The 27,552-nt window shown below is 37.8% G+C and overlaps 1 protein-coding gene across 4 annotated transcripts in view; it reads right to left on the bottom strand.

Moving 5' to 3' along the window:
- The window catches only part of AFG1L (AFG1 like ATPase), a 183,076-nt gene that overhangs the window by 16,866 nt on the left and 138,658 nt on the right, over nucleotides 1-27,552 (bottom strand). For 2 of the 4 annotated variants that reach the window (XM_072642989.1, XM_072642992.1), the window contains exons 9-10: nucleotides 20,945-21,015; nucleotides 20,588-20,688 (exon numbers count right to left, since the gene is read on the bottom strand). In XM_072642989.1, the coding sequence (XP_072499090.1) occupies nucleotides 20,588-20,688; nucleotides 20,945-21,015 (172 nt within the window). Of the gene's footprint in view, nucleotides 1-1,137; nucleotides 1,181-20,587; nucleotides 20,689-20,944; nucleotides 21,016-27,552 lie in introns of all 4 variants that reach the window. The other 2 variants (XM_072642991.1, XM_072642993.1) reach the window with 1 other exon arrangement.

Raw genomic sequence — 27,552 nt, 5'->3', positions numbered from 1 at the left:
AACATTCTTCCCTCTTACATCACTAAACTTTATCACAGGATCATAGAATCATATCATTTTAGAGTTGTAAAGGGCCTTATAGCAATCTGGTCCATCTTGTACTCGAATCTCAGACTTTGCTGTAGAAACTCCAGTAATGGGAAATGCACAATGTCATGAGACAGCTGGTTCCACATGTGGATATTTTCATCATTAAGTAGTTTTTCCTTATATTTCAGCTAAAATCTGCCCCTCTACAACTTCTCACCCATGACTCCACATTCTGCCCATGGGGGCCAAGCAGAACCAAGTGAATTCTTCTTCTGTAGTAGAGCCTTTAAAATATGTAAAGAGTTTAATCTCCTCTTTTCAAAATCCCCTGTTCTTTCAAGCAATTCTCAGATAGGTTTGAGTCCCCTAACCATCCTGGTCATTCTCCTCTGGATATACTATACTCCAGCTTGTCAATGACTTTCCTACAGTGTGGCAGACAAAAGCAAACACAGTTACTCCAGATAAAATCTAAAGAGCTCAGGGTAAGTTGAGACTCTAATTTCCCTAACTTTGGAAATTACAATTATATCAAATTAAGAGCACATCAAGATAAAATTACTATTTTTGGCTACCACATTATAATGACTGATATTGAGTTTACAAGGCCATTAATACCCACTGTTCTTCTTCATATGAACTAATTTGGAAATTTCAAGAGTGTATATATATGAATTTATCCAAATTGTTTGTCTAACTATACTTTGTCAATCTCATACATATGCAGCTGATTTTTTAAACCCAATGTTAGCACTTTTCATTCATTTCTATGAACTTTTGTAACACATGGGTCAGTTCATTTTTTATGACCAGTTGAGATGTTTCTGGATGCTTCTTATTCTGTCATACAACACATTAGTTATCTCTTTTATCTGACCATATGATTATCATGCTATTTATGCTTTCATCTAAGACATGAATAAAAATATGGAGAATATAAATATAAATAAATAATACAAATATAATATATACTAATATGTATATAATATAAATATAGAGTCAAAGTCACAGGGCATGGGGTATCCCACTCCAAGTTGACAGTGATCACTCACTGATCAATGGTCACTCTGTGCTTGGTTATTCAAACATTTAGGGGGAATATCTTACCCTTAATCCATATACCATGATTAGGAAAGCTTCTTCTGCTCCCCTAAATCCAAGGAAAAAAGATATTAGGGAACTACATGAGGCCCAAGCTAATTCTCTTCATATTTCAGGTTTTAACACATCATGCAAGCCCTTTTCTAGATAGGTTCACTCTCTGATCCCCTTAGAAGTTCACCTTCTTTCTCTTTGTCCGATTTTTTTCTTCTAGCTGGTATACATGCACCAAATTCTGCTAGAATGGCTTTATTTGGCTAGCTTCCCCTTCAGTGGTAAGATCACTGCTATGACTTGAGTGCTCTGGCCTGGCCTATGAAGCGCTTGTGAAGCTATCATAGGCTTGACTAAATGGATTTCTTTTTCTGATCCTGCCTCCCTTTTTGCTGTCTTAGCTCACTGCTCAAACAAAGATAATAGACTGTGGACAAACAGAAGTAGCTTTCCCAATTTTTAACTCCCTGGTTCTCATCCAGGGGTGGGGAACCTGTGGCTTTGAAGCCTTTTATTAAGAGGGTTTGTTCTGTAAAACTTAGACTCAGTCGAAAGGCTGTACCCAAGGATCTAGAAGGCCACACGTGGCCTTGCGGACACAGGTTCCCCATCCCTGATCATCTATAGGTTCCCTATGTCGTGACGATGTCTTTAGCTCATGTTTGGATCTTCCGCTTTGGAGGTAGATCCCAATATACTACATTTTGCTTTTTATTAAAAATTTTAAAAATGCCTCTGCAATAACAGTAATATCAATACATTCTCATTCAACCCAGTAACTTGACATGGTCACAGCACCACAGCCGAAGGGATTGTTTTGCCTAATGGTCTATTCTTTGATTTAATAATCATCTCTTGAAAGATTACATACTTAAAATGGAAATCTCACTAAACCAAAGGAAAATCACATCCACTGCCTGTTACACGCAAGCCACTGAGGGAGGCTCATTTCCAATAACATTTCTAGTTCAACTCAAAATCATCGGTGGTAGTAAATCTTGTGCAAGCTAGCAAAAGAGAAAGACCAAGCTCTAGAAAAATGAAAGACTACAGAAGCAACCGTGGAGTCATATGCTGAAAGAGAAAATTTGTCACCATCACTGTCACACATTCCTAAACAGATACTGTGCATGATGCCATACCAGGAAGAACCACAGAGCCACCATCAAAGGCTATCTAGTCCAACCTGTACCTGGTACTTGAACAAGAATCTCGACTTTACAACAAACCAAACGAGTGGCTGTACACCCTATGCATGAAAACAGACCAGGTAGTTTATATGAGAATTCTAATCATGAAAATCTTTTTCCTTATATCAAGCTTAAATTTGCCTTTTCCCACCTTTCATCCGCTGTACCTAGCTCTGTCCTATGAGGGGAGGGGAAGGGGCAGAACAAGTCTAATCTCTTCCTGTGGTAGTCTTCAAATACTTTAGAACAGTCATCATTCAATTCAGTACATTGAACATTTATTAATTCCCTATTTTGCACCAGATACTGTGCTAGGCACAGGCGGACACATTTCCAGGTTATATCCCTGGCTAAGTATTCTCTTTTCCAGTTTAAATATTACCATTTCCCTCAACTGATTTTCATATGGCATGCCTCAAGGCTCCTGACCATCCTGGTCACTTGTCAAGGCAATCCAGCTTGTCAGCTTTCTCCCTGAACCGTGGCAACTAGAATAATCCTTGATGTGGGATTTAAAGCAGAGCACAGTCTTGAGCACTTTTCTCTCATATTACTTACTGATTAGGATCAAGGATAGCTCTTTGGCTGGGCTATCACACTGCTGGGAAAGGCAATGTGGTATAATAGATAGAGAGTTGGCCTAGGAATAAAGAAAATCTAGGTTGTTCTGTAAAACTTGGATTCAAAAGGCCACACCCAAGGACCTAGAAGGTCACATGTGGCCTCAAGGCCACATGTTCCCCACCTCTGGATTAGAGCCAGGGAACTAAAAATTGAGAAAGTTATTCCTGTTTGTTTGCAGTTTGTCATCTTTGTTTGACCAATGAGTGGGGAACTAGGACAGAGCAAAAAGGAAACGCAGGATCAGAAAAAAAAGATATGTTCAGTCAAAGATATGATAGCTTCACAAACCTAGACTGGAAAAAAATAGCAGCTGTGTGACTTTGGGCAAGACACTTAACTTTTCTATTCCCCAGGCAACCCTGTAAGTTAGGGAGTCAGTATGCGTTGATAATGGGGGTTTCCACCATGGAAGCTCTAAACACCTAAAACAAAACAAAATCCCACACTGTTGACTGATCTTGAGCTTGCAGCCCACTGAATACCTCAGATCTTTCTTTTTCCAGATGAATGGCCATCTAGCCAAGTCTCCCCATTTGTGAAGTTGATTTTTAAACCTGTCTGTGGGTTTAACTCTGCTTGATTTTATCTTATTTGCCTGCTATTCAGCCTGCAGAGTTCTGTCTATACCCTAATTCCATCATCTAATGTGCAATGTACTATCTCTGCTACCTTTGTGTCACTTACAGACTGATCTGCATGTCAGCTCTGCCTCTAGACAAGTTGTTGATGAACAAGTGAAGAGCGCAAGGCCAACCAAGCATAGCTTCCTTTAGCTCTCCACTGGACAATTCCTTCTAAATCAATACTCAACTATTTATGGCCATTTTTGGTACTGGCCATTCAACCAGGTTTGGATCTAAAGATATTGTTGTCTAGCCCATCTCTCTCCCTCTTTCTATCTCTCTGTCTCTGTCTCTGTCTGTCTGTCTGTCTCTCTCCATCTTCATAATAAAACAGCATGGGAGATGTCAGATCCTTTGCTCAATTCTATGAAAGCTATCTCTACAGCATCCCCCTTAGCTATGATTCCAGTAGCCCTAGATAAAAAGGAAATGAAGTTTTTCTGGCATGAACTAGTCTTTACAGAGTCATTCTGGCTCCTTATGATTGCTGCTTCCTTTTCCAGACATTCACTAACTATTCCTGTAATAATATGTTTTAGAATTTTGCCAAGGAATTGCTATCCAACTCTCCGGGCTCCAGTTTGCAGACTCTATCCTCTTCCCTTTTGTGAAAAGCGGGACAACAGTAGCTCTTCTCCAGTACAGCAGTGGCATCTTCACTCTCCATGAGCTGTCTAAGGTCACTATCAGTCCTTTTGGTCCCTAGGGATGTGATCTGCATTCATCAAGGACAGCTTGGCCTTTTCTCCCTTCTCACCACCTCCCTACTTGCTTTGGGTATCCATTCTATCCTTCCATTTCTGTTCTGTCCAGCTCGAGTCATTCTTCTTGGCAGGGAACATAGAAGCAAAATAAAGAGTCAAGTTCTTTCTTCTTTCTGGTGAATATGATCACTTTCCCCATCCGATCAGGATTTAAATATTCCTTCTTTTCTCTAAAAATCTCTTTTCATTACTCTTTGTTTTCCCTAACAGGCTTAGTACGTTTTGTGCTTCAGAATGCCTGACACTTATTTTTAAGGACCAAGACATACTTTATATTTATGCTCCCTTACCAAGCCTGGTTTCTACCTTCAATCTATGTCTTTAAAAAATATCCAAGTTAAGGTACCTGAATAGACAGACAAAGCCCAATAAATGAAGACATGTCCCTGTCCTCACAGAGTTTACACTCAAGGATGGACTCAGAGGGAAAAAGAAAACAGTAAGAATCTGAGAACCCAATGCAAAAAAGGAATTTTCATCAAATGCTCAACACATATTTTGCTTTTTTTTACTTTAGGATTTTGAAAGTTAAAAAAATTATTGATTTATCTAGCATCTTAACTGTTTATATACACACATATATACATATATAATACACATACACACAAGCAATCCTTTCCTCAAAGTGCTAGAATGTGTAGATTTTTCTTATTTTCTATAAAGGAGCTATTTTGATATTAACCAAACACTGACTTGAAGTCTTTATTAAGAATTCCACAAACTAGGGAAAACTAAAAAAGGTAAATGACCAGTGTTCCACCTTCCATTTTCGTTATACTTTAACTTCTTGGAGGGATCATCATCATTATCATTGATGTTTACTTGGTTCATTTTGCAAATAAAAACTTAGTATTTTCCAAAGGAAAGGGGATATTTCTGCATTTTTAAACACATCTAAGCTTAAAAGTTGAACTCATGTTTCTAAAATGATGCTTCTAAATGATCTCTCTTTAGTTCATTAATATAAATTATAATGTGTGATACATACTTGTACTGAAAACTGGTTACACTTTATTTTCTACCTTTTCTTGTAGTAATTTTTTGCTGTGGGAAGATGGCATGTATACTGATAGCAAACATAAAGTGATAAGTCTTCACTGTATTCTGTCCAGGTCCTAAAATAAATAAAATTCTTGTTCAGCTATCATAAACTGCATTTATTAGCTGTCCTGAAAATAAGATCAGCAGGGGGCGCTATTTGCTACCTGTAGATGAGAAGAAAGCTAGGGGTAAATTATAAGACTTTTGAGTCAGAAGAAATCAAAGTTTATAGAAATGGAACAAAGTTGGATTCTAGGTACTAAATCTTAGATCAGGTCTTATACATGCCTTGTGAAATAAGAAGATTTTTATCAAAATTAAGCATCTATTTTAGCAATCAGAGTTGAGGTATGAAATTAAATTTTATCAAAAAGGAAAGTGATAGAAGCCATGTCTTTAGAATTATAAATAATACATTTTTATCTAATATTTATTATTTTAACTTCTAGATGTACTATAACACATGCAGGGCTTCCCCCCAACATTTCTTTGGATGTGGGCATTTTTCCAGGAATTTTAAAGTTTATAAATTATTTTTCGCATAATTCTGTGAAGAGGTAGCAAGAATGTTATTATTTTCATACTACAGATAAGGAACTGAAGCTCACAGAGGCAAAGGGGCTCACCGCCCAAGGTCACATAGATAATACACATTTAAGCCAGGTCACGAATTCAGGCCTCTGGAATCCAAGTTCAGTGGTTTTTCTATTATTACACCATACCAGTACTATTTCCCCCCCGCTCTCCTTTGCTCCCAGAAAAGGTGCTGAAATATTATTCATTAGATGTAAATTTATGTTTCTGAAATTTTAAAAGTACAACTAGCAAATAGGCCATGGGTCCTAGAATGGACAGGGCCTCCAACCTAGTCAACAAGACCTACAGCAAAACTACTCTCAATTTTCTTCTTTTGGTTTATTTTGTTATATATTATCTCTAGTGACATGATTTGGCTAGCAGGTATAGAAATGAAATTAAAGACTACCCAATGGGTAATGGAGAGGAATATGGTAGACTTAGATGCGATGAAACACACTGTTAAAGAGAAAGTATGTAGGAGAACTTGTGTGAGCTGAGGTGCCAAACTTGTAGCTCACAAACTCCCAGTGCACTAGAATGGATAAAAATATAATTGGGAAAGTTTTAATAAATAAAAATGTATCACAACATCGATAATATTCATTTGTGATTTAGTAAGACAATATGCAGCCTGCAGGGATCTGTTTCTATTTGAGTCTGACAGCACTATTGTAAAGGGCATCATCAGTGAAACATTTGGCTGGAAAAAATGGCAAGTCGGTTATAGAGTGAGAGCAAGGAGCTACCAACAGACAGCGTATGGACTCTTGGTGTCCATGAAACATGACGAAAACATCAAGGTCTGTAGTATTCTGGATGGACCCCTTGGGTGAATTCATGACAGGACATCATTAAAGAGAACACAGGATAGACAGGAAACAGTGGGTTACGATCCATATTGGTGGAGGGAATACTCAAATCAATGCAATCGCAGTGTTGTTGGAATAGTAGAGAGAGATATTTCAGTTTCCCAATTTCATAGGAAACAAGGAATGAAACATATGAATGACCATATTTAATGATCAGTTCCAAGTATTTATTCTTAGGTGGAGTTCTTAATCTGGGGTCTGAGAACTTTTAAAGAACATTTTGATGACTACATTTCAATATAATTTGGTTGCTTTGATAATACTATTTTAAAAGATTCATTTAAAATATTAAATTTTACCAGACTACCAAAGGAGATTTTTTTTAGTGGAGAAGCAAATGACTTGTTTGGTGTTTGGGACGGGAAATCTCATGAATACAGGAGGGGAGGGATTTGGACCCGAGGAGTGTAGAAGTTTGATTTCTAAAGTCTTGTTCAGCTCTAAAAAAATCTCTAGATTCTAAATGGAATAAGAACAACCACAAAATTGCGACTGGAATTGTGAGAAAGGGGCTGACATTCCAACCAGAAAGAACTCATTTCAAGGTTCCAGCAAACTATGTGACCATGGGCAAGCCCTTTAACTTTTCTGAGCCTGTTTTCTAGTCAGTAAAATGCAGATAATAATACTTTTGCCATCCTCCTTTTTGCATGGCTCATGCTTTATAAATCGTAAAGCCCTATCCATATATGAGTTGTTATGATGATGAGAAGTAGTAGAGTCATTATGAGGACAGGTAGATGCCTAGGACTTTGAAGTAAGGTGAATTTTACAACATCTCCAGAAGCAGATGGTATGAGGTTAACTGAGTAAAGGACATGGTTGTTGGGAAGTTCGGAAAACCTCCAGCTAAACACTGCAGGTCACAAGTCCAGTCATTTAAAAATTTTTTTTTAAGCAATCATGGCTCAATGAATTCTTATTCATTGAGAAAGCATCTCTCTTTTTGTTCCTTCTAAAATATTTTTGGCCAGATATGCTGATATTGAGGGAAAAGGAAGTTTCTTTGCTTCTTAGAAAAAGGATAATCTGACCAATATTTCCTGAACTGCCTTCAAAGTTAGGAAGACCCAGGTTCAAGTTCTGTCTTTGTGCGTAACCAGGCAAGTCACTTAATGTCTCAGTGTTGTTAGCAACTTTCAGAGTCAGTGTTAACCTGAACTGGGAGGAGGAATCACGGGTCTAGTTGTTATCCCTACCCTATTTTCTCATGTGGTATGAACTTTAACTTTCCTAAATATGAGATGGGATATTAGTTGAGGCAGGGGGTCTCCCTACCCCTCCCCTCTCCAGTCTATCCTCCACTCAGCTGCCAGGATGATTTTCCTGAAGTGCAGGTATGATCATGTCACCTTTCTCTTCAGCTCCCTTCCCCCTCCCTGGCCCCTCAAAAAACTTTGGAGGTGGGGTGGGGGAGGGGTATCTCCCTATTCCCTCCAAGGTCAAATATAGAATTGTCTATTGCGATTCTAAAGCCCTTTACAACCTAGCCTCTTCCTATCTTTCCAGCTGTCTTATACTTTAATCCTTCCTTCATGTCCTCTGTGAACCAGCAACATTGCCTTCCACATGGCAGTTCATGCTTTGTCACATGGGCTGTCCCTCCATCTGGAATGCTTTTCCCTCCTTGTCTCTGCAGCTTGGCCTCTTCCAAGACTTCAGCGGGAGGCCTATCTAAGGTTTCCTTATTGATGGTGTCATCCATAGATGTCTGCATATTGTCTTCCCCATTAGAATGTGGGCTCTTTAGGGGCAAGACTGTGTTTATGTCTTTTTTCTAGACCTTAGCACTTATCTCAATGCCTGACACATAGTAAAAAAATGCTTATTGATTGTCTGACCAAACTTGAGGCCAGAGAATTTGGGTCTTCCTTTTCTAAGGCAGGATGAGGTTTAAGGAATCAATCACTTAACAAGTATTTCTCAGTGTCTACTATTTGTCAGGCACTGTGTTAGGCAGTGAGGACATAGAAAGAGTAAGACAATACTTTCAAAAAGCTTACATTCTACTGGGAGAGGCAATATGTAGAAATAATGTGGCAGAATAAATATAAACAGAGGGCAGTTAGGAAAGGTTTCATGTAGAAACTGGTGCTTGAGCTGCATCCTGGAAGAAGATGGGGTACCCTACAGGCATGGGGGGGCAGCCAATGCAGAGGTTCAGAGTTGAGGGATAAGGCTATGTGTGATGCATAGAGAGAAGGCCAGCTTCACTGGACTACAGAGTATTGTGTGCTGTCCTGTACAGGAGCCTGGAAAAATAGGTTGGGGACACGTTATGAAGAACTTCAAAAGTCAAACAGAGAAGCTGATACCCTATCCTAGAGGCAGCTGGGAGCTACTGTAGTTTAATGAGAGGGAAAGTGAAATGGTCAGAATTGTTTTGGCTATCTGGAGGATGGATTAGATAGTCTAGGTGACAGATCATAAGTGCCTAAACCAGGGGTTGTTGGTGTAAACGGAGATTAGTCAGATACTAGAGAGGTTGACAGTTCAGTTACAAACTTAGGAGAATGGAAAAATGGTGGTACCTTCAACAGAAATAGGTAAGCTTGGAAGAAGAGTGAGTCAGGGGAGAAAGATGATGAGATCTGTTTTGGACATGATGAGTTTGAGATGTGTCTAGGATATCTAGTTGATATAGGGACTGTCCAAAAGGCAGTGCATGACGTAGGACCATAGCTCAAGGCCCCCTTTTAGCTTTTAGATTTTTAGCTTTAGATTTTGCTAGCATATGAGACTCACTTCCAAGTTTCCTTATTCACTAAACTAAGCGGCTGCAGACATTTAAAAAGTTGGAGTTGAAGCTCTGTAATAAGTATGTGCCACATACATATAAAAGCATGCTAAAGGCTGGAAAGGTCTGGGTGACATGGAAATGCTTAGGCCTCAATTAACCTAAAAACTATTCCCCGCTTTGGCAGCAGACATCTCTCCTGGTCTTTACTCCTCTCATGTTCTTCTCCAACTCATAAGTGTTTCTTTATGACATGACTGGCTGACAGGCCGGGACCCCTCATACCCTGTGATCAGTTTTTGCCTCACAAGGGGAACTGAAAATATGAAGGAAGCACGGGGTTTCTGAGTCAGTCAGGTGTTTCCTCTGTGTTTAATGTGAACTATTTCTTAAGATTCAACTGTTAGTCTATCAGGGAAATTATTGTCCAATTCCAGTTCATTGCAGTCTTTGAGTATCTAATCTTTTAAAGGGAATTTCTTAGAAGTCATCTGGTCACCAATTTTAATCATTCAGGGACATGAAGAAACAATGGTAAAATTGATATATACAAGTTAGGGAGTGCCCTGTGTAATGAACGCTCTGTGCAAATGATTTCTACCAATTCAGGTTCCAGAAACATTTCCCATTATGCACGGATACATTTTTTGTGAGCCACTGGTCCTTGTGAATTGGTTCCTCTTTCACATTTCATTAATGTCTTTGCTTGTTCACTGTATCTGTATCCCCAGTGCCTAGCACACATTAGGCCCTTAATAAATGCTTGTCGATTGATCCTCTCTAATCCAGCCTACCTGGTGTTCTTGACAATCCCAACATGCTCCCTCTTTCAATTTCAATTTAATTTAACTCCATACATGTTTATTACATGCCCACTAGTATGCTTGGTGGGGGAGAAAAACATTTCATATAAAACATCCTTATTTCTGTCTCCTGAAACTTGTGATTGTTTAGGTGGATATGATCCATAAGAAATAGCCATACCCTTGACTTCCCAGAGATCAGTCCATGTTAAGGGACCCCACAGAAGCATCCATGAACTGGTGACTGTAAATGATTCCTCTGTTAGAAAACTATAGGATTGGAAAGATTCTTAGGCTGCCTTTGGTGTCTGGGAGCTGGAAATTAGAATGCTCATTCATTACTACAGGCACATAGGGGAACTTTAGGCCATTCATATACTAATAGGCGTGACTACTTAGCCAAATAACAGTGACCAACATTTCTCTCCCTTTTCTCCTTCTCTGCCACTCTCAATAGATAACGTGTGTGCATGTGTCTGAGTGTAATTATGTTTGTGAATTTTGACCTATAATTTCATCAATGTGAGGAGAGCTCCAGAGGTAGGAACTCCTGTCGATCAATTCGGGTCAGCAAGTGACATAGTATAAATAAAAACAAATCAACCTATATAGGTATATTCTGTGTGTGAATATATGTGTGTATGTGTGGTATGTATGTATGTGAGCAACATATATAAAACCGAGAATCCCTCAAGACACCATGTTGGAGTGGCTAGGGATCTGGCCTTGTTAGTCAGGAAGGCTTGGGTTCAAGTCTTGTCTTTGACACATATTAGCTATGTGACTGACCCTGGGCAAGTCACGTCTTGCAGTGTTCTAGACACTTTTCTAAGACTGTATGTTACACCAGTCGTTGATCTGAATTGGTGATGTAAACATCTGCACCTAAAAGTTTCACAAATGATGAAATCATCGGTCCAGACCCTCAGACACAGAATTATGTATGCATGCACACACACACACACACACATATATAATATACACATGTAGACTGGTAGATAAGGGTATGTGTACATATACGTATATATTCCTGTATACAGACATCTATACATACATACATATATATGTAGAATCAAACAACTTTAAAATTAGAAGGAACCTTAGAAGGTATAGTTAATTTATTTTATAGATTAGTAAGCTGAGGCCTACATAAATTAAATGACCTGACTAAATTTATATAATTAATTGCTAGCAGCACCAAGACTAGAATCTGGCTCTCTTGATTCTCAGTTTATTGATTTTTCCATTATACTGGTATTCACTATAAATATTAATAATGTGCTGGGCACAGAAGCAGTCTCAATCAGTGAGCTTCACTTTAAGTTCACTCAACAGATGAGAAACATTTTTATAATACTTGTCCATGTCACAGGGATTTAAAAAGCTATAAATTTGATGTTCATACCATTTGGAACATAAGCTTGGATACTGATATTTGGTATTGTGTGACCCTGGGCAAGTCATTTATTCCATTTGCCTGAAATTCCTCATCTATAAAATGGGTATATATAAATGGGTACGTGTATGTGTATGCATATGTATATATATGTGTATCACACACACATATACACATATATGTGATATATATATATAAAAATAAAATAATTGCACTACCTCTCAGAGTTGCTGTGAGGATTAACTGAAATAGCAATTATAAAGTGCTTAGCACTGTGCCTTCCCCATAGTAAGCACTATATACATGCTAGCTATTATTAGTAGTAATTATTCTTGGAACGCCATCACGCTAAGAAGGAAGGCAACCACAAAAACTCAGTGGTTAGCACTTTTATCACCTGATGCTCAGACTTTTTACAAATACATGTGGTTTTACTTGTCATTACTTTGAAGACAAAAGGACAAACTGCTCTTGCAAAGTCATTTGTGAGTACAGTTAGCAGCCATAAAAGCCATTTTTAGCAGCTTATATTTCTCAACTAGGAAAATTCAGGTAAGGCCAACTTACTCATCACATCTTCAGAGCCCTTAAGAACTTAAGTTTTTATTGTTATCTTCAGAAGCAGTGACACACCCTAGCACATAGCCTGTAAATCCTGATGCAACCAGTACCTTAAATTCAGTCAATCAAAGAGGACAGAGGGAATTTATGAAATGTCCCTCAGTCTTAGGTCAAGGGTGATTCAAAAAATTTCCTCAGGTATAACTAGAATACAACTGATGAAAAAAAAGCTGGGATTTATTCCTTTAAATGCAACACGTGTTTATTAAGTGCCTACTCTGTAGAAAGTACTGAGTTAGGTGTTCGGGAGAACATTAATTACACTGTTGATCCAGATTGAGCTTGCAGGCCACAAAATCCCCAGACCTTCTTCCACATGGACAGTTGTTTAGCTAGCTACAGCTCCTCTACCTCACACTTGTGAAATTGATTTTTTGAACCCAGCTCGAGTATTTTGCATTATCACTATTTAAGTTTTATGTTCTTAGATTCAGCCAATATTCTAGCCTGTCAAGATCCTTCTGGTTCCTGACTTGGTCATATAACGTGCTATCTGTCTCTTATCCACAAATCTAGTAAACATGTAATCTGCATTTTTATCCAAGTCAATGAAAACATGTCATACCAGCACAGCTCCCTGAAGGTATTCCTCTTAGAGACTTCCCTCCAAGCTGACATGGAGCCATTAACAACTATTTTTTGAGTCTGATCATTTACTATTTAACTCACATCTCTCTCCTATGTTCATAAGGGTAAAACAAGAGACTTTATCATATGCTCCTATTACAGTCTCTTTAGGAAGCCATGACTGAGATCTCAGAAGAGCTGTGATCTAGCTTAGTCGACTGCCACATCATCAAGGTTAAAACAGAAGGATGAGGGTCCACATGCAGTCTAGAGAAAGAATCAAGTCCTGTCCAGGAAAGAGTTCCCTGCACCTTGATGACTAAGACTGCTTTTTAAGGCATAATTCGCCCTAGAATGGAAAACAGCAATTCATCAAGCTTAATGGAAATGTCAAGAGCATTCAGCAACCTTTAACATGATTCTATGCTCTCCAAGCAAATGTCTGATTACTGTAATTTGGTATCCTGAGTAGACTTCTCCACTAGGAAGGGGGTGCCTTCAGAAGAAGACCAAAACTGGGTCTTGAACCATGTGTATCCTCCATAGAAAATGAGCAGATTGCAGTCCAGTGGATTTGACTGGCATGAGTTAATTATTCAGGGCCTGATTACCTGAGAGTAGATTGGTTAAAATTAGTCCCTAAGTCTGTAAAAGTGAAGGATACACAATGAAACTTTGGTGAACAAGTCCCCGTTGTCCTGTAAGACACAGAGAAGGGCTTCTGGAGCCAGAAGGGATCTTCAAATCATCTATGATAATCCTTTCATTCAGATAAAAAAAATCAGGTTGAGAGTCTTGAATAAAGGCCCATTCACTTAACTACATCATGCTACTTTAAACAACCAACAAGCCTTTCTGTGACACAAAATTCTAGACCATTCAATTTAAAAAATATTTACTAAGTGCCCATATTATGGGTAAAGCACTGTACTAGGTACATTAAGTGAAGGCTAGAGAGGCGAAAAAAATTCTAGGACAGAATTGTATAAGCAGCTGTAACTCAACAAGGCTTCCTGAGGGAATATTCTTTAGTCCTCAGAGAGACACTGGACTTTTATCTACTTCAGTTTGTTTGAGATTCCTGTTCATGTCCTGCATAGCAGTGAACAACTAAGTAAGAGATGTGCTTAAATCAGCCTAAGGAGGTAACATCACAGAGTAGGAAGGGACCTCAGAAGTACCCTAATTCAAGCTCCCAATGTCAGTTTTCCTTTTTTAATATTCCTGATGGAGGAATATAAATTTTCCCATCAAGGGAGAAACTTAATACTCAGCACTCCATTCACCCACCCACTCCATGAAGTACTCCTTGATCCCCTTGGTCAGTGATGACCTTTCCCCCTTGAACCTTCTGAAGGCACTTATCATGTGTACTTGGGCAATACAGTCATCTCCATTTGTGTTACAGCTGAGTGCCAGGAAGAGAGGGCCTATTTATCTAAACTAAACTCGTCATTTTCTTCAGCCCTTCCAGCTGCACCTCCAGCGTGGTTCAGTCAGGGCTCTACACATAGCTGGTGCTTGATAAATGTTTACTGAATTGAACTTAGCATTGGCTGGCCACAGCAAAAGTAACCCTCAAGCAGGATTAATTAAGCATTTTAGACCAAATTAAAAGCCAAGGGATTACATGATTAGACGATAAAGGCCTGTTTAACCTTGTCATCACATCACTACTCATTTGACATTAGTTACATTTTTGAGAATATTGATTTTGAGTACACTGTTAAGTAGGGAGCCTGACTGCCTCATCCTAGTATAACTAGGGAAAGAAAGCAGTTAGAGGAAGCTGGGATAGAGAATGAAGGAAGCTGGGGTACAGGGAGGTTCAAGAAATGGGAAAAGGTGAGTGAACAGTTCTTCCTGTTCACAGTCCTTCCCCTAAGAGGTGCTATGTACTCTGAGGTATACAGGGGATCAGTGTACTTCAAAGAGGATTACAATTTTACAGGGTGGAATAGGCCAATTCCATGTTTAATTCCCTTGATATCTAGCTTTTTTTATGTGCTATGAGCTCTGAAAGTTGCCCAGTCTGTCCTTCTTATTTTTTTTAAATTTTCATGTATTTATTTATTAATTTATTTTTCAGTGTTCCACAATCACTACCATACAATCTAGATTTTTTTCTTTCCTTCCCTCTCCCTCCCTCCCCCACCCCAACCTTCCCCCTTCCTCTTGGAGACAGCATACAATTTTATATATAGGTTCTACATACACATTCCTATTAAATACATTTTCACTATAGTCATGTTGTATAGAAGAATTAAAATGAATAGGAGAAATCATACAACAAACCAAAACATAATAAAAAAGAATAATCTGCTACATTCTGCGATTGAATTCCACAGTTCTTTCTCTGGATGTGGGAGGCATTTTGCCTTAAAAGACCACTGGGAATTTTTTAAGTCCTTGCATTGCAACAAAGTTCTAAATCTACCAGAAAAAATCCTCGCATACCGTGGTCGTTGCTGTGCACAAAGTTCTCCTGGTTCTGCTTCTTTCACTCAGCATCAGATCATATAAGTCTTTCCAGGCCTCTCTGAAGTCCTTTTGTTCATCATTTCTTATAGCACAATAGTATTCCATTACATTCATCTACCACAATTTATTCAGCCATTCCCCAATTGATGGGCATTCCCTTGGTTTCCAGTTTTTGGGCACCACAAAGAGTGCTGCTATAAATATTTTTGTACATGTGGGACCCCGGTCTGCTCTTCTTTACTTATTAATTCAATTTCTCTGACTCCTGGGTAATTTTTGTGGCTATTGGTTCAACAGTTGTCACTCCAAATCCTGGCTAAACTATTTACATAGAATGATGGGTTTTCAGTACTAGAAGGAACCCTAATAGTCATTTAACCCAATCTCTTTATCTTATAATTTGGGTGACCAAGGCTCATAATTAAATGGCTTAATCCAAATCTAGTGACAGAGCTGGGACCAGAATCTAGACTCTCTCCTAGCTCTTTCTATCCTACCACCAGGAATGGACAACTGTGACAATATCCAGGGGCAGGAACTAAGGTGCATGCTATAGGTGTGCTTAGAAAGAACTCATACAGTCTTCACCAGGTGGGAGGCTCTGAAGGAGGACAGGTAAAAAGCCTGGAAGGGGCAACATTGTACTCAATGCATCTAGTTCATCCCTTAGGTAAAGGGGCCAAAAGTCAAGCTTGACCTACTTGGGGAAGGAAGGTAAAGTAAGGATATGTACAGACAATATGGTAAGATCACCAAGGGATATCATGAAACTCTTGGGTTTTTTTTTTAAACATGCTCAAAACTTTCACCAAATCCTTGGCTTGAATACTGCATTATAGATTTTTTTTTAAATTTTTTTTTCCTCAGAAGCTTAAAAGGGGTTTATTCCTGAGGCTTAATGTCTTGCATTTCTAGCTCAAAAAACAATTTCTCATTGGAATAGATAATTGATTTATCAGAAAACTACTGTCTTTGTATTTAAAGCAGGATGGAAAATTACCAGGCCATAAGGTGGTGAGTCACAGGGGCTTACAGACCATGGTAGGAACTGCAATATTTTTTATAACAGGGAATTATCTAAACAACAGTATTAGTTTACTACATTATATTCTGGTGTTTGCCACTAGGTACTCCTTCCCTACAGAGAAGGAAATAGGAGTTACCTTGCTGATGCAAATAGCTAGGTAGCCCTAGAGGATCTAGACTATTTATTTATCTTTCAAGTCCCTCAATTAGCACAAGTCATGATCACCTGTGGACACCCAAAGATTATCACAACAAAGACATAAGTATTGAAAAACCCCAAAGTCCTAATACCCTAAGTTCATTGCTAACAATTCCTCTCTGGCTTTTCTGCTTAAATAAGGGGTTCTTAACCTTTTTTAGGGTCATGGATTATTCTGGTGGTCTAGTGAAGCTATGGACCCCTTCCTGGAATAAAGTTTTTAAATAAGTGGAGGAAATACTAAATTACAGTTAGAGGTTAGTGAAAATATAGACATAACTTTTTTCCCCATCCAAGTTCATAGACCTCCTGAAATCTAAGAATCACTGGCCTACATGTTATATACTTCGTTCACACCATCCTTACAAGCCAGTCTGACCTATGATGCCCCAGCTCCCTTCTCTCTATGATGCCCCTAAATGCACTGGCTACTGGAGTTCTGGTAGAAGTGCCACAAGCTGATGGCAACAACTTGCCTCAGCTGTTTCCCCACAGCTGTGGTAGCCTAGTGCACCATTTTACATGGTACAATGGGCCAGTTCCATGTGTAATTACATCCCTGAGCGGAAGTATCCTTGAGCATTCCAGCATGCTACTCAAGGATCCCACTTATTTCAACCCCTCATTCTCTCTATGATACAGTAGGCATGCCACACCCTAGCAGATAGACTAAAAAAGAATTCTACTGACCTACTACGATTTTTCATTAGCTTCCACTCACACTTCCAAATGTTAAAGAAGCAGAATTGATGACAGCTGACCCAAAGGAAGTCAGTCTTCTCCCCCATCAGTCATTCAGGCCAAAGCAGAAACAAGCAAGCAAGCAAGGAAACAAACAAAAACAATCTCTTGAAGGTACTTGGATTTTCTATTCCTACACTCCGGATGACATTTAGATTTGACAGATGAACCCACGCCTAGCAGACAAACTAAAAAGCAGAGAGCACAGCCCTATCTCCTGACCTGACCTTTAAAGTCTATGCACTCTTTAAACCCTATACGTTGAACACCCACAGGATTCACAGGAATGGTAGAATCACCTTGTGGGTTTGAGTGTTTATTCATTTTCTTTAGCTGTTTATTAATGGAGGCTTCTGGCTTTCTAAAGGAAAGAATTGCTCTCTTTTTACATATTCAGCAGCCATTCTGTTCAGTTACTATAGCGCCTTCATCTGTTGGATCTTAATGTGTCTTCAGAGACAAGAGCCAGAGATTCAAGTACTTTAAGAGGAATATTTTCCTCAGCTCTTGATGACTAAGAAGAGAAAATTAAGAAACTTTTTTTTTTTCTGAGAAGGCCTTATATCCTAACAGGGTTCAATTGTAGGTTCTGAATCCTAAATCTTCTTCTTCTTAATTTTTTTAATTAAAATTTTTATTCATCCATTTGAATTTTTATTGATTCCAATGTCTATATTTTTATTTCTTTGCATTAAAAGCTAAGTATAAATTAAATATATTGTGGCTACTAATATTTGATATACTAGTGGAGTGAGAGGTTTAAATGACTTTTTGTGACATTGAAGTTTGCTTTTATGTAATTGCTAAACTTTTGGGACACAAAAATGATATGTGTCCATCAGTGGTCTCTCTCCTAAGGGGGAAAAAATTAACTAAAAAGGAGGACTTTTTTTAAACATCTGAAAAACTGCAAAGTCAGTGGTTTCTGATATTTTGTCAACCATATTTACTCCAAACTGTTCTAGAAGCAGCTAATCATAATCCTATATCCACTTTCCAGAGCAAAAGTAAATAAATTGTTTGATTTTTATAAGTTTCAGATTTTAAAACTTGAGTGAATAGTCAAAGGATATGATCAGAAAGTCAACATGACCCTTATATATTTTATAACTATTGCCATAAAGTTCTGGTTGGTCCAGGATGAGTTGGAAAATAAAAATTTACATGTGTTCTGATAATGGCAAAACTATACACTTTGTAAAACATTGAGCTGAAGAATACCTACAGGTTTCAAGGCCAAATCAAGTAGCAAAATCTGAAGACCATTCAGTGACAAATACAAATTGAAATTTTTAATTTTAAAGATTTAATTATTTAGTTGCAAGATTAGAAAAGTAAGAGGTTTTAGAATAAGCTAAGCTACAAAGGAGGAACAAAGCTAATGTGGTAGTAATCCAATTCATTTATACTCCTTCCCTTCCTCCCCCTAAGAACAAAAAAGGGGGAGAGAGTCATTGAATTTGATAGAGAACTTCAAATCCTACTCATTTAAAATTGTGACAAATAATGCTCTTGGGAGAAGATATTCTATGCCTAGGTCCAGAATATTTCTTTAGTTGATTAGGGAATAATGACTAACTCAAGTTCTTGGGCTTCAATTATATAAATAAAATATCTTATAAAAAGGAACTCACTGCTCATCACCGGGCTAATGAATCACATATTCTCTTAGACAAGACTCACTAACCGCCTAATGAGACTATCTCTACCTTATTACAGAGAGTTTCTATCAGCTTTCATTTTCCCCACTGGTTTTATTATTATTATTATTATTATTTGGTAGCAGAAGGAGCTTCATCTGGATATAAGCTGACTTGTTTACAGTTTATTTCATGAATGAAGCCCTCAGTCAACAGCTAAACAAAGGCTCTGGTAGTTTTTCCCAGGAGCATAAGACTATTCAGGGACTCAGTGTGATTTTTCAAGGAGAGGTCTCAAGAGCTAGAATGACACAGATGATTAATGGAAATGCAAAACTATATAACCATCTTGTCTGAGGGCCATGGAAAGCTTGATACTTTCAGCATTCTGTGATCACAACATGGGAAATTGGAGGCTTTGGGTCTTCAAGTTCATGGTAGCAGATTGTTTATGTTGACTTGGCTCCCCAGTTCTACAGTAACAACTGTGGAGTAGATTGTGCCGTATGGCTCAAAAATCACCTCAGTGACATGAGGTAAAAGAGAATAAATCAGTGGAGGTTAAAGAAATTGTTTATAAATAAGTTAACAGGTGTGAACTAAAGCTTCTCCCCTTCTCTCGAAGAATAATTCCTTGTGTGGTTACCCAACAGTTAACTTACGGTGCTTTTGTTAAATCTATTTCAGGCTATGAAAAATTTTAAGTATGTAACTCTCAACTTTAAAGAAATAAGGCCACTGAACCTCTACTGGGTGTATGAGGTAGTTTACAAAGTCAAAGACATAGGAAATTACTCTAGAGGCCTTAGTTAACTCATCTAGATATGTGGTGCAGCGATAGAGTGAGTGGGCCTGGAGTCAGGAAGATCTGAGCTCAGAACCAGCCTCAGAGGCTTACTTACTCACTGTGACCCTGGACGATGCACTTAATCTCTGCCTGCCTCAGTTTCCTCATCTATAAAATAGTTATGATAATATATATGAGATGATATATATGAATGAGATAACAATTGTAAAGTGCTTAGCTAGCACAGTGCCTGGTGCAGAGGAAGTGCTAGATAAATTGTTGATGTTTCATTATTATTACTAACCAAGTAATCTGTCACAATTCAATGGAAGTGACTTTCTTAGAATCTCAAGTCTGAAGAGGTCTGCTATTGTATGGAGTGAGAGAAAAACAATGAGAATGGCTGAATAAAGAAGCCTGCATGGTCGGGTTCTCCTGGGTGGTTAGTGCCAACTCTCTTACCTCCAAATTTTATGTAAAACCTTGTTTTGATCTGACTTTTGAAGATAATATGAAAACCAAAGAGGACTCCTTGTCCCTTAGGATCATTTGACATGCATTTCTACATTTCAAAGTATGCTCTGATGCATTCCAAGTGTGAATTTTTATAGTGATATAGGTCCAAGGAGGGAGCCCCCTGCTTTGTAGAGACTTTCAAAACTCATTCAGACTTTGTCCACAGTGTTTTTAAATGTGATACAGGTTAAAAGGAAAATATCAAGTATTGTTAAAATGTGAAAAGGCCAATGAATCTAGATTTGATGGGGTACTCACTCTGTCACACAGCTCTTCAAATGTGCAGTCTGCAATGGTTCCACAAGCTTTATTCAGCCTCAGCTCTCTGCCTTGCACTTTTAGAATCCTTGGTCTAGTTACTATGGGAACATGAACAAAGACTCAATCTTGTCTGGATAATTACTATAAAATTCATCTCTTACAGATAGGAAATGCATAGCTTGATGAATAATAGCACATGATTCAACACATAAATTAGACAAAATGCTGATACAATGACTGCCACTCGAGTGTGGCATCAACCCATATACAGCAATGGAACTTATTAATTGGTCAGTGGAGATTGGGCATTGTGTTCTAAATGTATTCTCTTTCAAGAGAAATTAACTTACGTACAATCATTTTGTTTTTGAGCCAGCTCATCAAACAACTTATCCATGACAGCCTCCACATCAGCTTCACTTGTGCTACAGTGAAAAGGATAATAGAATATGAAATTAATAACACTTGAAGCCAACATCAAACAGCTGCCTGAGCCCGCTTAGCTTTTTGCCCATCAAAAAGGAGAACAGGATGTTATGCTCTAAATACAAACATTAGATTTCGAATACACTTAAAAGCAGAGAATATTAACTCTCAGGTAGATGATTTTGCCTTATTTGCATACACTGAAAGACTTCTGTGCTTCTGGCTGTTTCCAGTAATGAGGAGATACAGGCAGAGTAAATCTATTAATACTATGTGTACACAATGAGAAAAAAGGCTTCGGGCTCTCTGTTACATGCAAAACAAGAGCAAACAGACAAGGCAGTCAAGCATCTAGAGAGTATCCTTTGAAATCTCAACTGAGAGGGTACATGTGAAATTAAATATTGAAGCTGCTTTAAAAAAAAATTCAAGTTAAGCTGGCTGACTGCGCTGATCAAACATTTCCAGAATTAAATTACTAGCTTCCAAATACCAACCTGATCTGCACATCAATAACTTTATCAGACCTCTTTCAGGGGTGTAGGAAACGACAATTAGAGACCACACATTCTCTCTCAAAATCTCCTCCTCGAAAATTTAAGTTAACTTTCAGTTCATCTGCTGTCAATGGAGCTAGTCTAAAATCTGTCTCATCACGGAATCTTTTGTATTCTAATTAGAAACCACCATATGGTTTAAAGATCCCAAACATATAAATGTGATAATGCTGTGGCCTCTTTCACTCTCACTTTCTTTTTTAAAAGGGGTTGATAAACTAATGCACTCGATGCAGTTGATCTGCAAAAGAAAGAGTGTCTTGCATAAAGGACCTCACAAGTGAAAACTCAAGTTTGCTTCCAACCTATATGCAGACTTATACAGAATGACCTTACAATATGTTTACTTTTTACACACATTTCAGTCTTCTCTAGGTGTAAAATGCAATTAAGCTCAATTCTTGTTGCCCTATTGATAGTTCCCACCACAGAATTCTCTCACCCACAACCAGGGAACCAAAAAATGAAGCCTAAACTATAGCTAACCTAATTTCTTCTTTAAGATAATTACCATAGATAAGAAAATTTCTCCTTTAAAATAACTACCATACTTGGGGCAGACTTTTTACCCCAGGTTTTAAAACTCTACAAAGGCAAATGCTTTCCCAATAACAAATATAAGGTGTTGACTGCTCTCGGCAATTCCTCAAAAAGTCATTCCTAAGAATGAGGAGTATAATTTTGTTTAAATAAAAATGTACCTTGATTTTTGAGTCTTGTAGCAGTAATGATACTTACATGGAGTAATTCTGAAGTTGACAATAGAAGAAAAGGGATAAGAACAACTAGATTTTTTAAAAAATCGAATAATATGGGGGGTAAATGTTAAGGACCAAGAACAAGAATCAATTATGGGTTTCAGTGGATTGGTGTGTATGTATTTGAATTCATAGAATATGAATTACAGAATCTCAGAGTCAGAAAGGACCTTGGAGGTCATCTGTTCTTACCTGTACCTCAAAGAATTACCACTATATTATACATACCAAATGATAATGTAGCCACTGGCTGAAGATGTCCTAGCGAGAGGGACCTCACCATCTCTACTGGTAGCTGATTCCATTTTTGGATAACTTTCAGAAGGTTTTCTTTATACTGAGTGAAAAATTTACTGCTTTACCACTTCTACTCATCATGCTTGATTCTGCCATTTGGGGACAAGCAAAAGAAGTCCAATTCCTCTTCCACAGGACAGACTTTCACATATCTGAAGACACCTATGATGTGTCTCCCCTTTCCACCCTCCCACCACAAACCTTCTGTTCTCTAGGTTAAACATCCCTAGTTCCTTCAAGAGATCTTTATGTGGCATGTTGAAGGAGAGCTCTCTACTATCCCAAACGCTCTTCAGTTTATTCTTAAATGTGGCATCCGGAACGGGACACAACATTTCAGCCATCCTTTGTCCAAAGTAAAGTACTGCAAGGTTATCACAGCGCCAGCCCCAGCTCTCCCAACCTTCATTCAGCCTAATATTGCATTAGCTTTTTGGGGTTGCCATATTACACTTTTGCCCCATATTAAGCATGCAGTCCACTAAAATTCCGAGATCTTTTCCCAGATGAACTGTCTGGCCATGCTCACCCCACACCTTGTACTCATGAAGTTGATTTTTAAAAGTCTAAGTTTAAGACATTATATGTATCCATATTAAATTTCATCTTCTAGTCCATGCTACAATGGTGGGTTTATTCTGGATCTAATATATGTATGTGTATACACATATACATATGTTTATATATATATATATATATACACATATATATGTATAAAGATAAATATAGGGATATCTTGGACAGGTAACATAAAAGATATACACATAGATGCATAGATACATATGTGCACTGTTATATACCAACATATATGAATATTGCATACATACATACATATATAAACACATATACTTTGTATGTATATATATACACAAACACACATGGTGTCCCAGAAGTCTTAGTGTAGTTTTAAGGTCTATAGATTAAAAATATGTCACCTAAGATTGCAGAGGAGTAGTTCTCATAAAAGGGTTTTGGCTCAGGCAGACTTGGGTTCAGTCCCTGAGGAGCCTGACTCCAAAGAAAGGAGATAAGGATAGCTCTATTTTGGCAAAATCCATGATGCTGGAAAATCATTTCTGTAATGTGTCACTATTAAATTGTACTTCAATAAAAGAGAGTTGGGGGAAAAAAGTGAACTTGAACTCACTGTTGGAACTAGACAGGAAGAACTTCAATATACAACATTTGTTACTATTATACCACTTTCCAGACCATATTTCAAATAGTTTAAATCCTCTGAAATTCAGTTTTCAATATGATGCTTTCTGATTTAAAGCTAAACATATTAATTAATAAATGTGCATATAAATTATGTTTATTAGTAAATAATTTTGTGATTTTTAACAAATATGGAAAAAAATTCACAAACAGATTTCTAAGGTCTATGGATGTGGAAAAGAATTTATATTACAAAATGATGTAGCATCATGACTTTTCAATGGCAGAATCCCATTTATTCATAAAGTACCAGTAAGACTTATTGATTTCTAAAATATTACAGAGATATTCAATATGAAGACTATTTATGGCTTCTTTTTATAGATGACCTTAGAATATTGTTCAATATAATTAGCAATCTATCATTTTTCATTGAAGTCTGTAAGTAATATAAATATACAGTATTTTATTTTGAATTTGAGATGACAACTATTGATGAAATAACACTTTATATTCTTCAAAGACACTACCAACTCCAATGTGTTTCTTTAGAGTCATTTTTTAGGTGAATGCCTTCCAGAGCCCTTTTATGAACTGCCAAGCTCTAATTCAACAACTTTTATTTAGTGTGTACTATGTGCAATGAATACCAATAAGCTTCCAATTACAAAATGTTTTCTTCATGACAACCATGTGAGGTAAATAGTGTAATGTCATCCCCATCTTACAGATGAGGAAACTGAGATACACAGAGGGTATGTGGCTTCCTTCTGTTCACTCAACTAGGAAATATCAGAGGCAGCATTTGAATTCGGGTCTAGGTGTTGAAAAGTGTCTGAGTAAACTGGCCAGCAGGAGTGCAGTATGAACTTGGTTTTCAAATTCCACTATTTTAAACCTAGAGCTGGGAGAAACACTCTGGTAAGGGACAATAATTTCTTAGAGTCTCTCTTCCATCTAAAAATTGTCTTCTCACTCTTCCTCGAAGTGATTCCAATTGGTGGTACAGAAAATGCCAAAGGTTCTTGACCTAGGTTCCATGTTTTTAAAAAATGTTTTGATAACTATGTCTCAAAATAATTAGCTTTCTTTGTAATCTTTTTTGTATTTAAAAGCATTCTGGGCTTCCCCCAGCTTCCAAAGAGGTTTATGACACAAAAAAATTAAGAACACTTAAGGACCTGGAATGATCAGTAGGACACTAGCCAACACAGAGCCATGTGTTTTGTGAGCAACTGGAACTCTAGAAGTATTCATTGGTGACTTTTCTCACTAAATGTTTAATTTCTCATAAAAATAATGAAACACATTTTGAGCTCCTGCCAGGGACAACTTCTAGGCAAAGCTGCGAAACAGGCAAATTCTTAAGACTTTTCATTCTCCTCTCTCTTTCCAGCTCAGAGGTCCTCTCAATCTTCCCTTCTTTAGTTTTCATATCCTTCATTTATAATAAGGTGTGAATGACAGACAACAACTTAATGCTGTTCTCTCCATTTTAATAAGGAGTCAAAAAGTCAATCAACAAGCATTTATTAAGTGCTGGTGTCAAACTTTATACTAGGCTCTGGGAATCATACAAAAAAGTGAAATAATCTCCATTCTCAAAGGATTTTGATCAGGGGAAATGACAATATGTGTACATAAAAGCACATATAAAATAAATTAAAAATATATGTAAGGAGGAACAGCACCCGTCACTGGGGACCAGGAATGGCTTTCTGTAGAAGGCAGTGCTTGAGGTGTATCTTGTAAAGAGAGGGATTCTATGAGACAGGTGAGGAGGGGATGAATTACAATAAAGGAGATGGCCAGTACAAAGTCACAGAGACCTGAACTGCAGTGCCACATGTGAGAAAGAGAGAGGAGTTCAGTTTGGTTGAGCTATAGAAACAAAACCAAAAGAATTAAACTTTATTACAGAATTTCGGTCAGAATTTGGGGAAAGATTTTTCGTGGGAGTATCGGGTCTCATTACCAGAAAGATGGTAAACCTATCCTACTTAGGCATAATACTGAACCTAACTCCTACCTTCTTTAAGTAGGTTACTTGAGTACTTGGTGAAACTTAAGCAAGGAAGAAAGGAAAACAAAACTTGAGTAATCTAAATTTTGGAAGGGAGAAGGATACTTGGGGCAAAGTAGGAATCAGTGAATGTAATTCATTTAGATGTTTAAAAAATTTTGTGACACGTTTCTATCAACAAAGAACTGTATTCAAAACTGAATTCTTATTGATTAAAAAATGGAACCTATTGGGTTTTCGAAGGGTGTCTGTTTTGTCATGGTGAAGCAGACTGACATAGTGGATAATTGGACTTGGGGTCAGGAAGATCTGGTCTCACCTACCATTACAAAGACACAGCACTGGTGAGGACAACAGCACTATCTCACATGGTTGTAAGAACCAAAAGAAGTAATATATACAAAGTACTTTTTCAATTTTAAAGAGTTTAACAAATATGCATATACTATATATTATTCAGTCATTTTTCAGTCTGACTCTTTGTGACTTCATTGGAGCTTTTTGGGGGGAGGGGAAGGGCAAAGATATTGGAGTGATTTGCCATTTCCTTCTCCAGCTCATTTTACAGAGGAGGAAACTGAAGCAAACAGGGTTAAGTGACTTGCCCAGGGTCATACAACTAGTGTCTGGGGCCAGATTTGAATTCAGGAAGATGAGTCTTCCTGACTCCAGGCCCAACATTCTATACACTGTACAAGTTACCTGTCCACATAATATATATTAAGTACATATATACTACTATTAAAATGAAACTGACCTAGAGACAGAAAATAATGGATAGTGTTAGATAATTCTTCAGTTGCAAAAATATGACGAGTGAAGAACAGTGCTAGGACCCTGCAGGAAAATGGTACAGGCCCAAAATGTGTTTTTCTTGAATGCAGTTATTTGTTACAATGAAAGAGTTCTAAGATGGTGAAGAGTTGGGGGTCATTAAGAAGTGAAATTGATGTTTAAAAAAGAATATCAAGAAAATATTTTTTAAAATTAAAAAAAAAAAATTAAACACACTGCGCTGGTGATCACTATTCATATCTAAACTCACTTCTTTCCTTCTGAAGTTTTCTGTTTTCTTGAGCCCCAGTTCTACTAGCCCTTTTTGGGATCATGACCTAGATTTGTTATTGCCATACCTCCTACTGGTTTCCCTCTTTATCTTGATAGGAAAGAAATGGAAGGGAGGGGAAGGAAAGGGAGATTTCTTTTCCCATTAATTCTGCTATGGGAAGTTTAAATATTTCAAAAGAAAATTTTACATAGACATTAAGGGAAAGTTTTAATAAGCTGAAAATATAGAAATAGACACATTTATAGAGCAAAGGTTTCTAAAGTCTAAGCACAGTTTGGTTTGGTTGACATTATCTTATAGTGTCCTTGCCTCAATTCTCTCAGGGAGTGGATACTAAAGAGAATGGATGCTAGAAAAGATAATCCAATTCCTACTAAAGGATTGGCCCCAGTGCCGAGAGCTAATGGTATTTTCACTTTCTCCTAGACCTGCTCCTTAGTTTTCTCTACAAGTATGGATGACAAGGTAGAGGCTTATCAGGGGCATACCTTGGAGTTCCATGACCTGGGCATGAAAGGCATTTCACTATCCATCATCCTCAAGATTCCTTTCCAAATTTCAGGAGGTTCTGCACCAACCCTGCAATACAGCCGTTTCTTTTTCCTCTCTAGTGGAGGTTTCTGCGGCTGCCTCTGAATCACTTCTCTCTGTTCTTTTAGCTCCTTGTGCAGATC

Source organism: Notamacropus eugenii, chromosome 2 (assembly GCF_028372415.1).
Source record: "Notamacropus eugenii isolate mMacEug1 chromosome 2, mMacEug1.pri_v2, whole genome shotgun sequence".
NCBI lineage: Eukaryota > Metazoa > Chordata > Mammalia > Diprotodontia > Macropodidae > Notamacropus > Notamacropus eugenii.
Note: the sequence above shows the minus strand (reverse complement) of the source record. Positions and strands in the feature narration are given on the sequence as shown.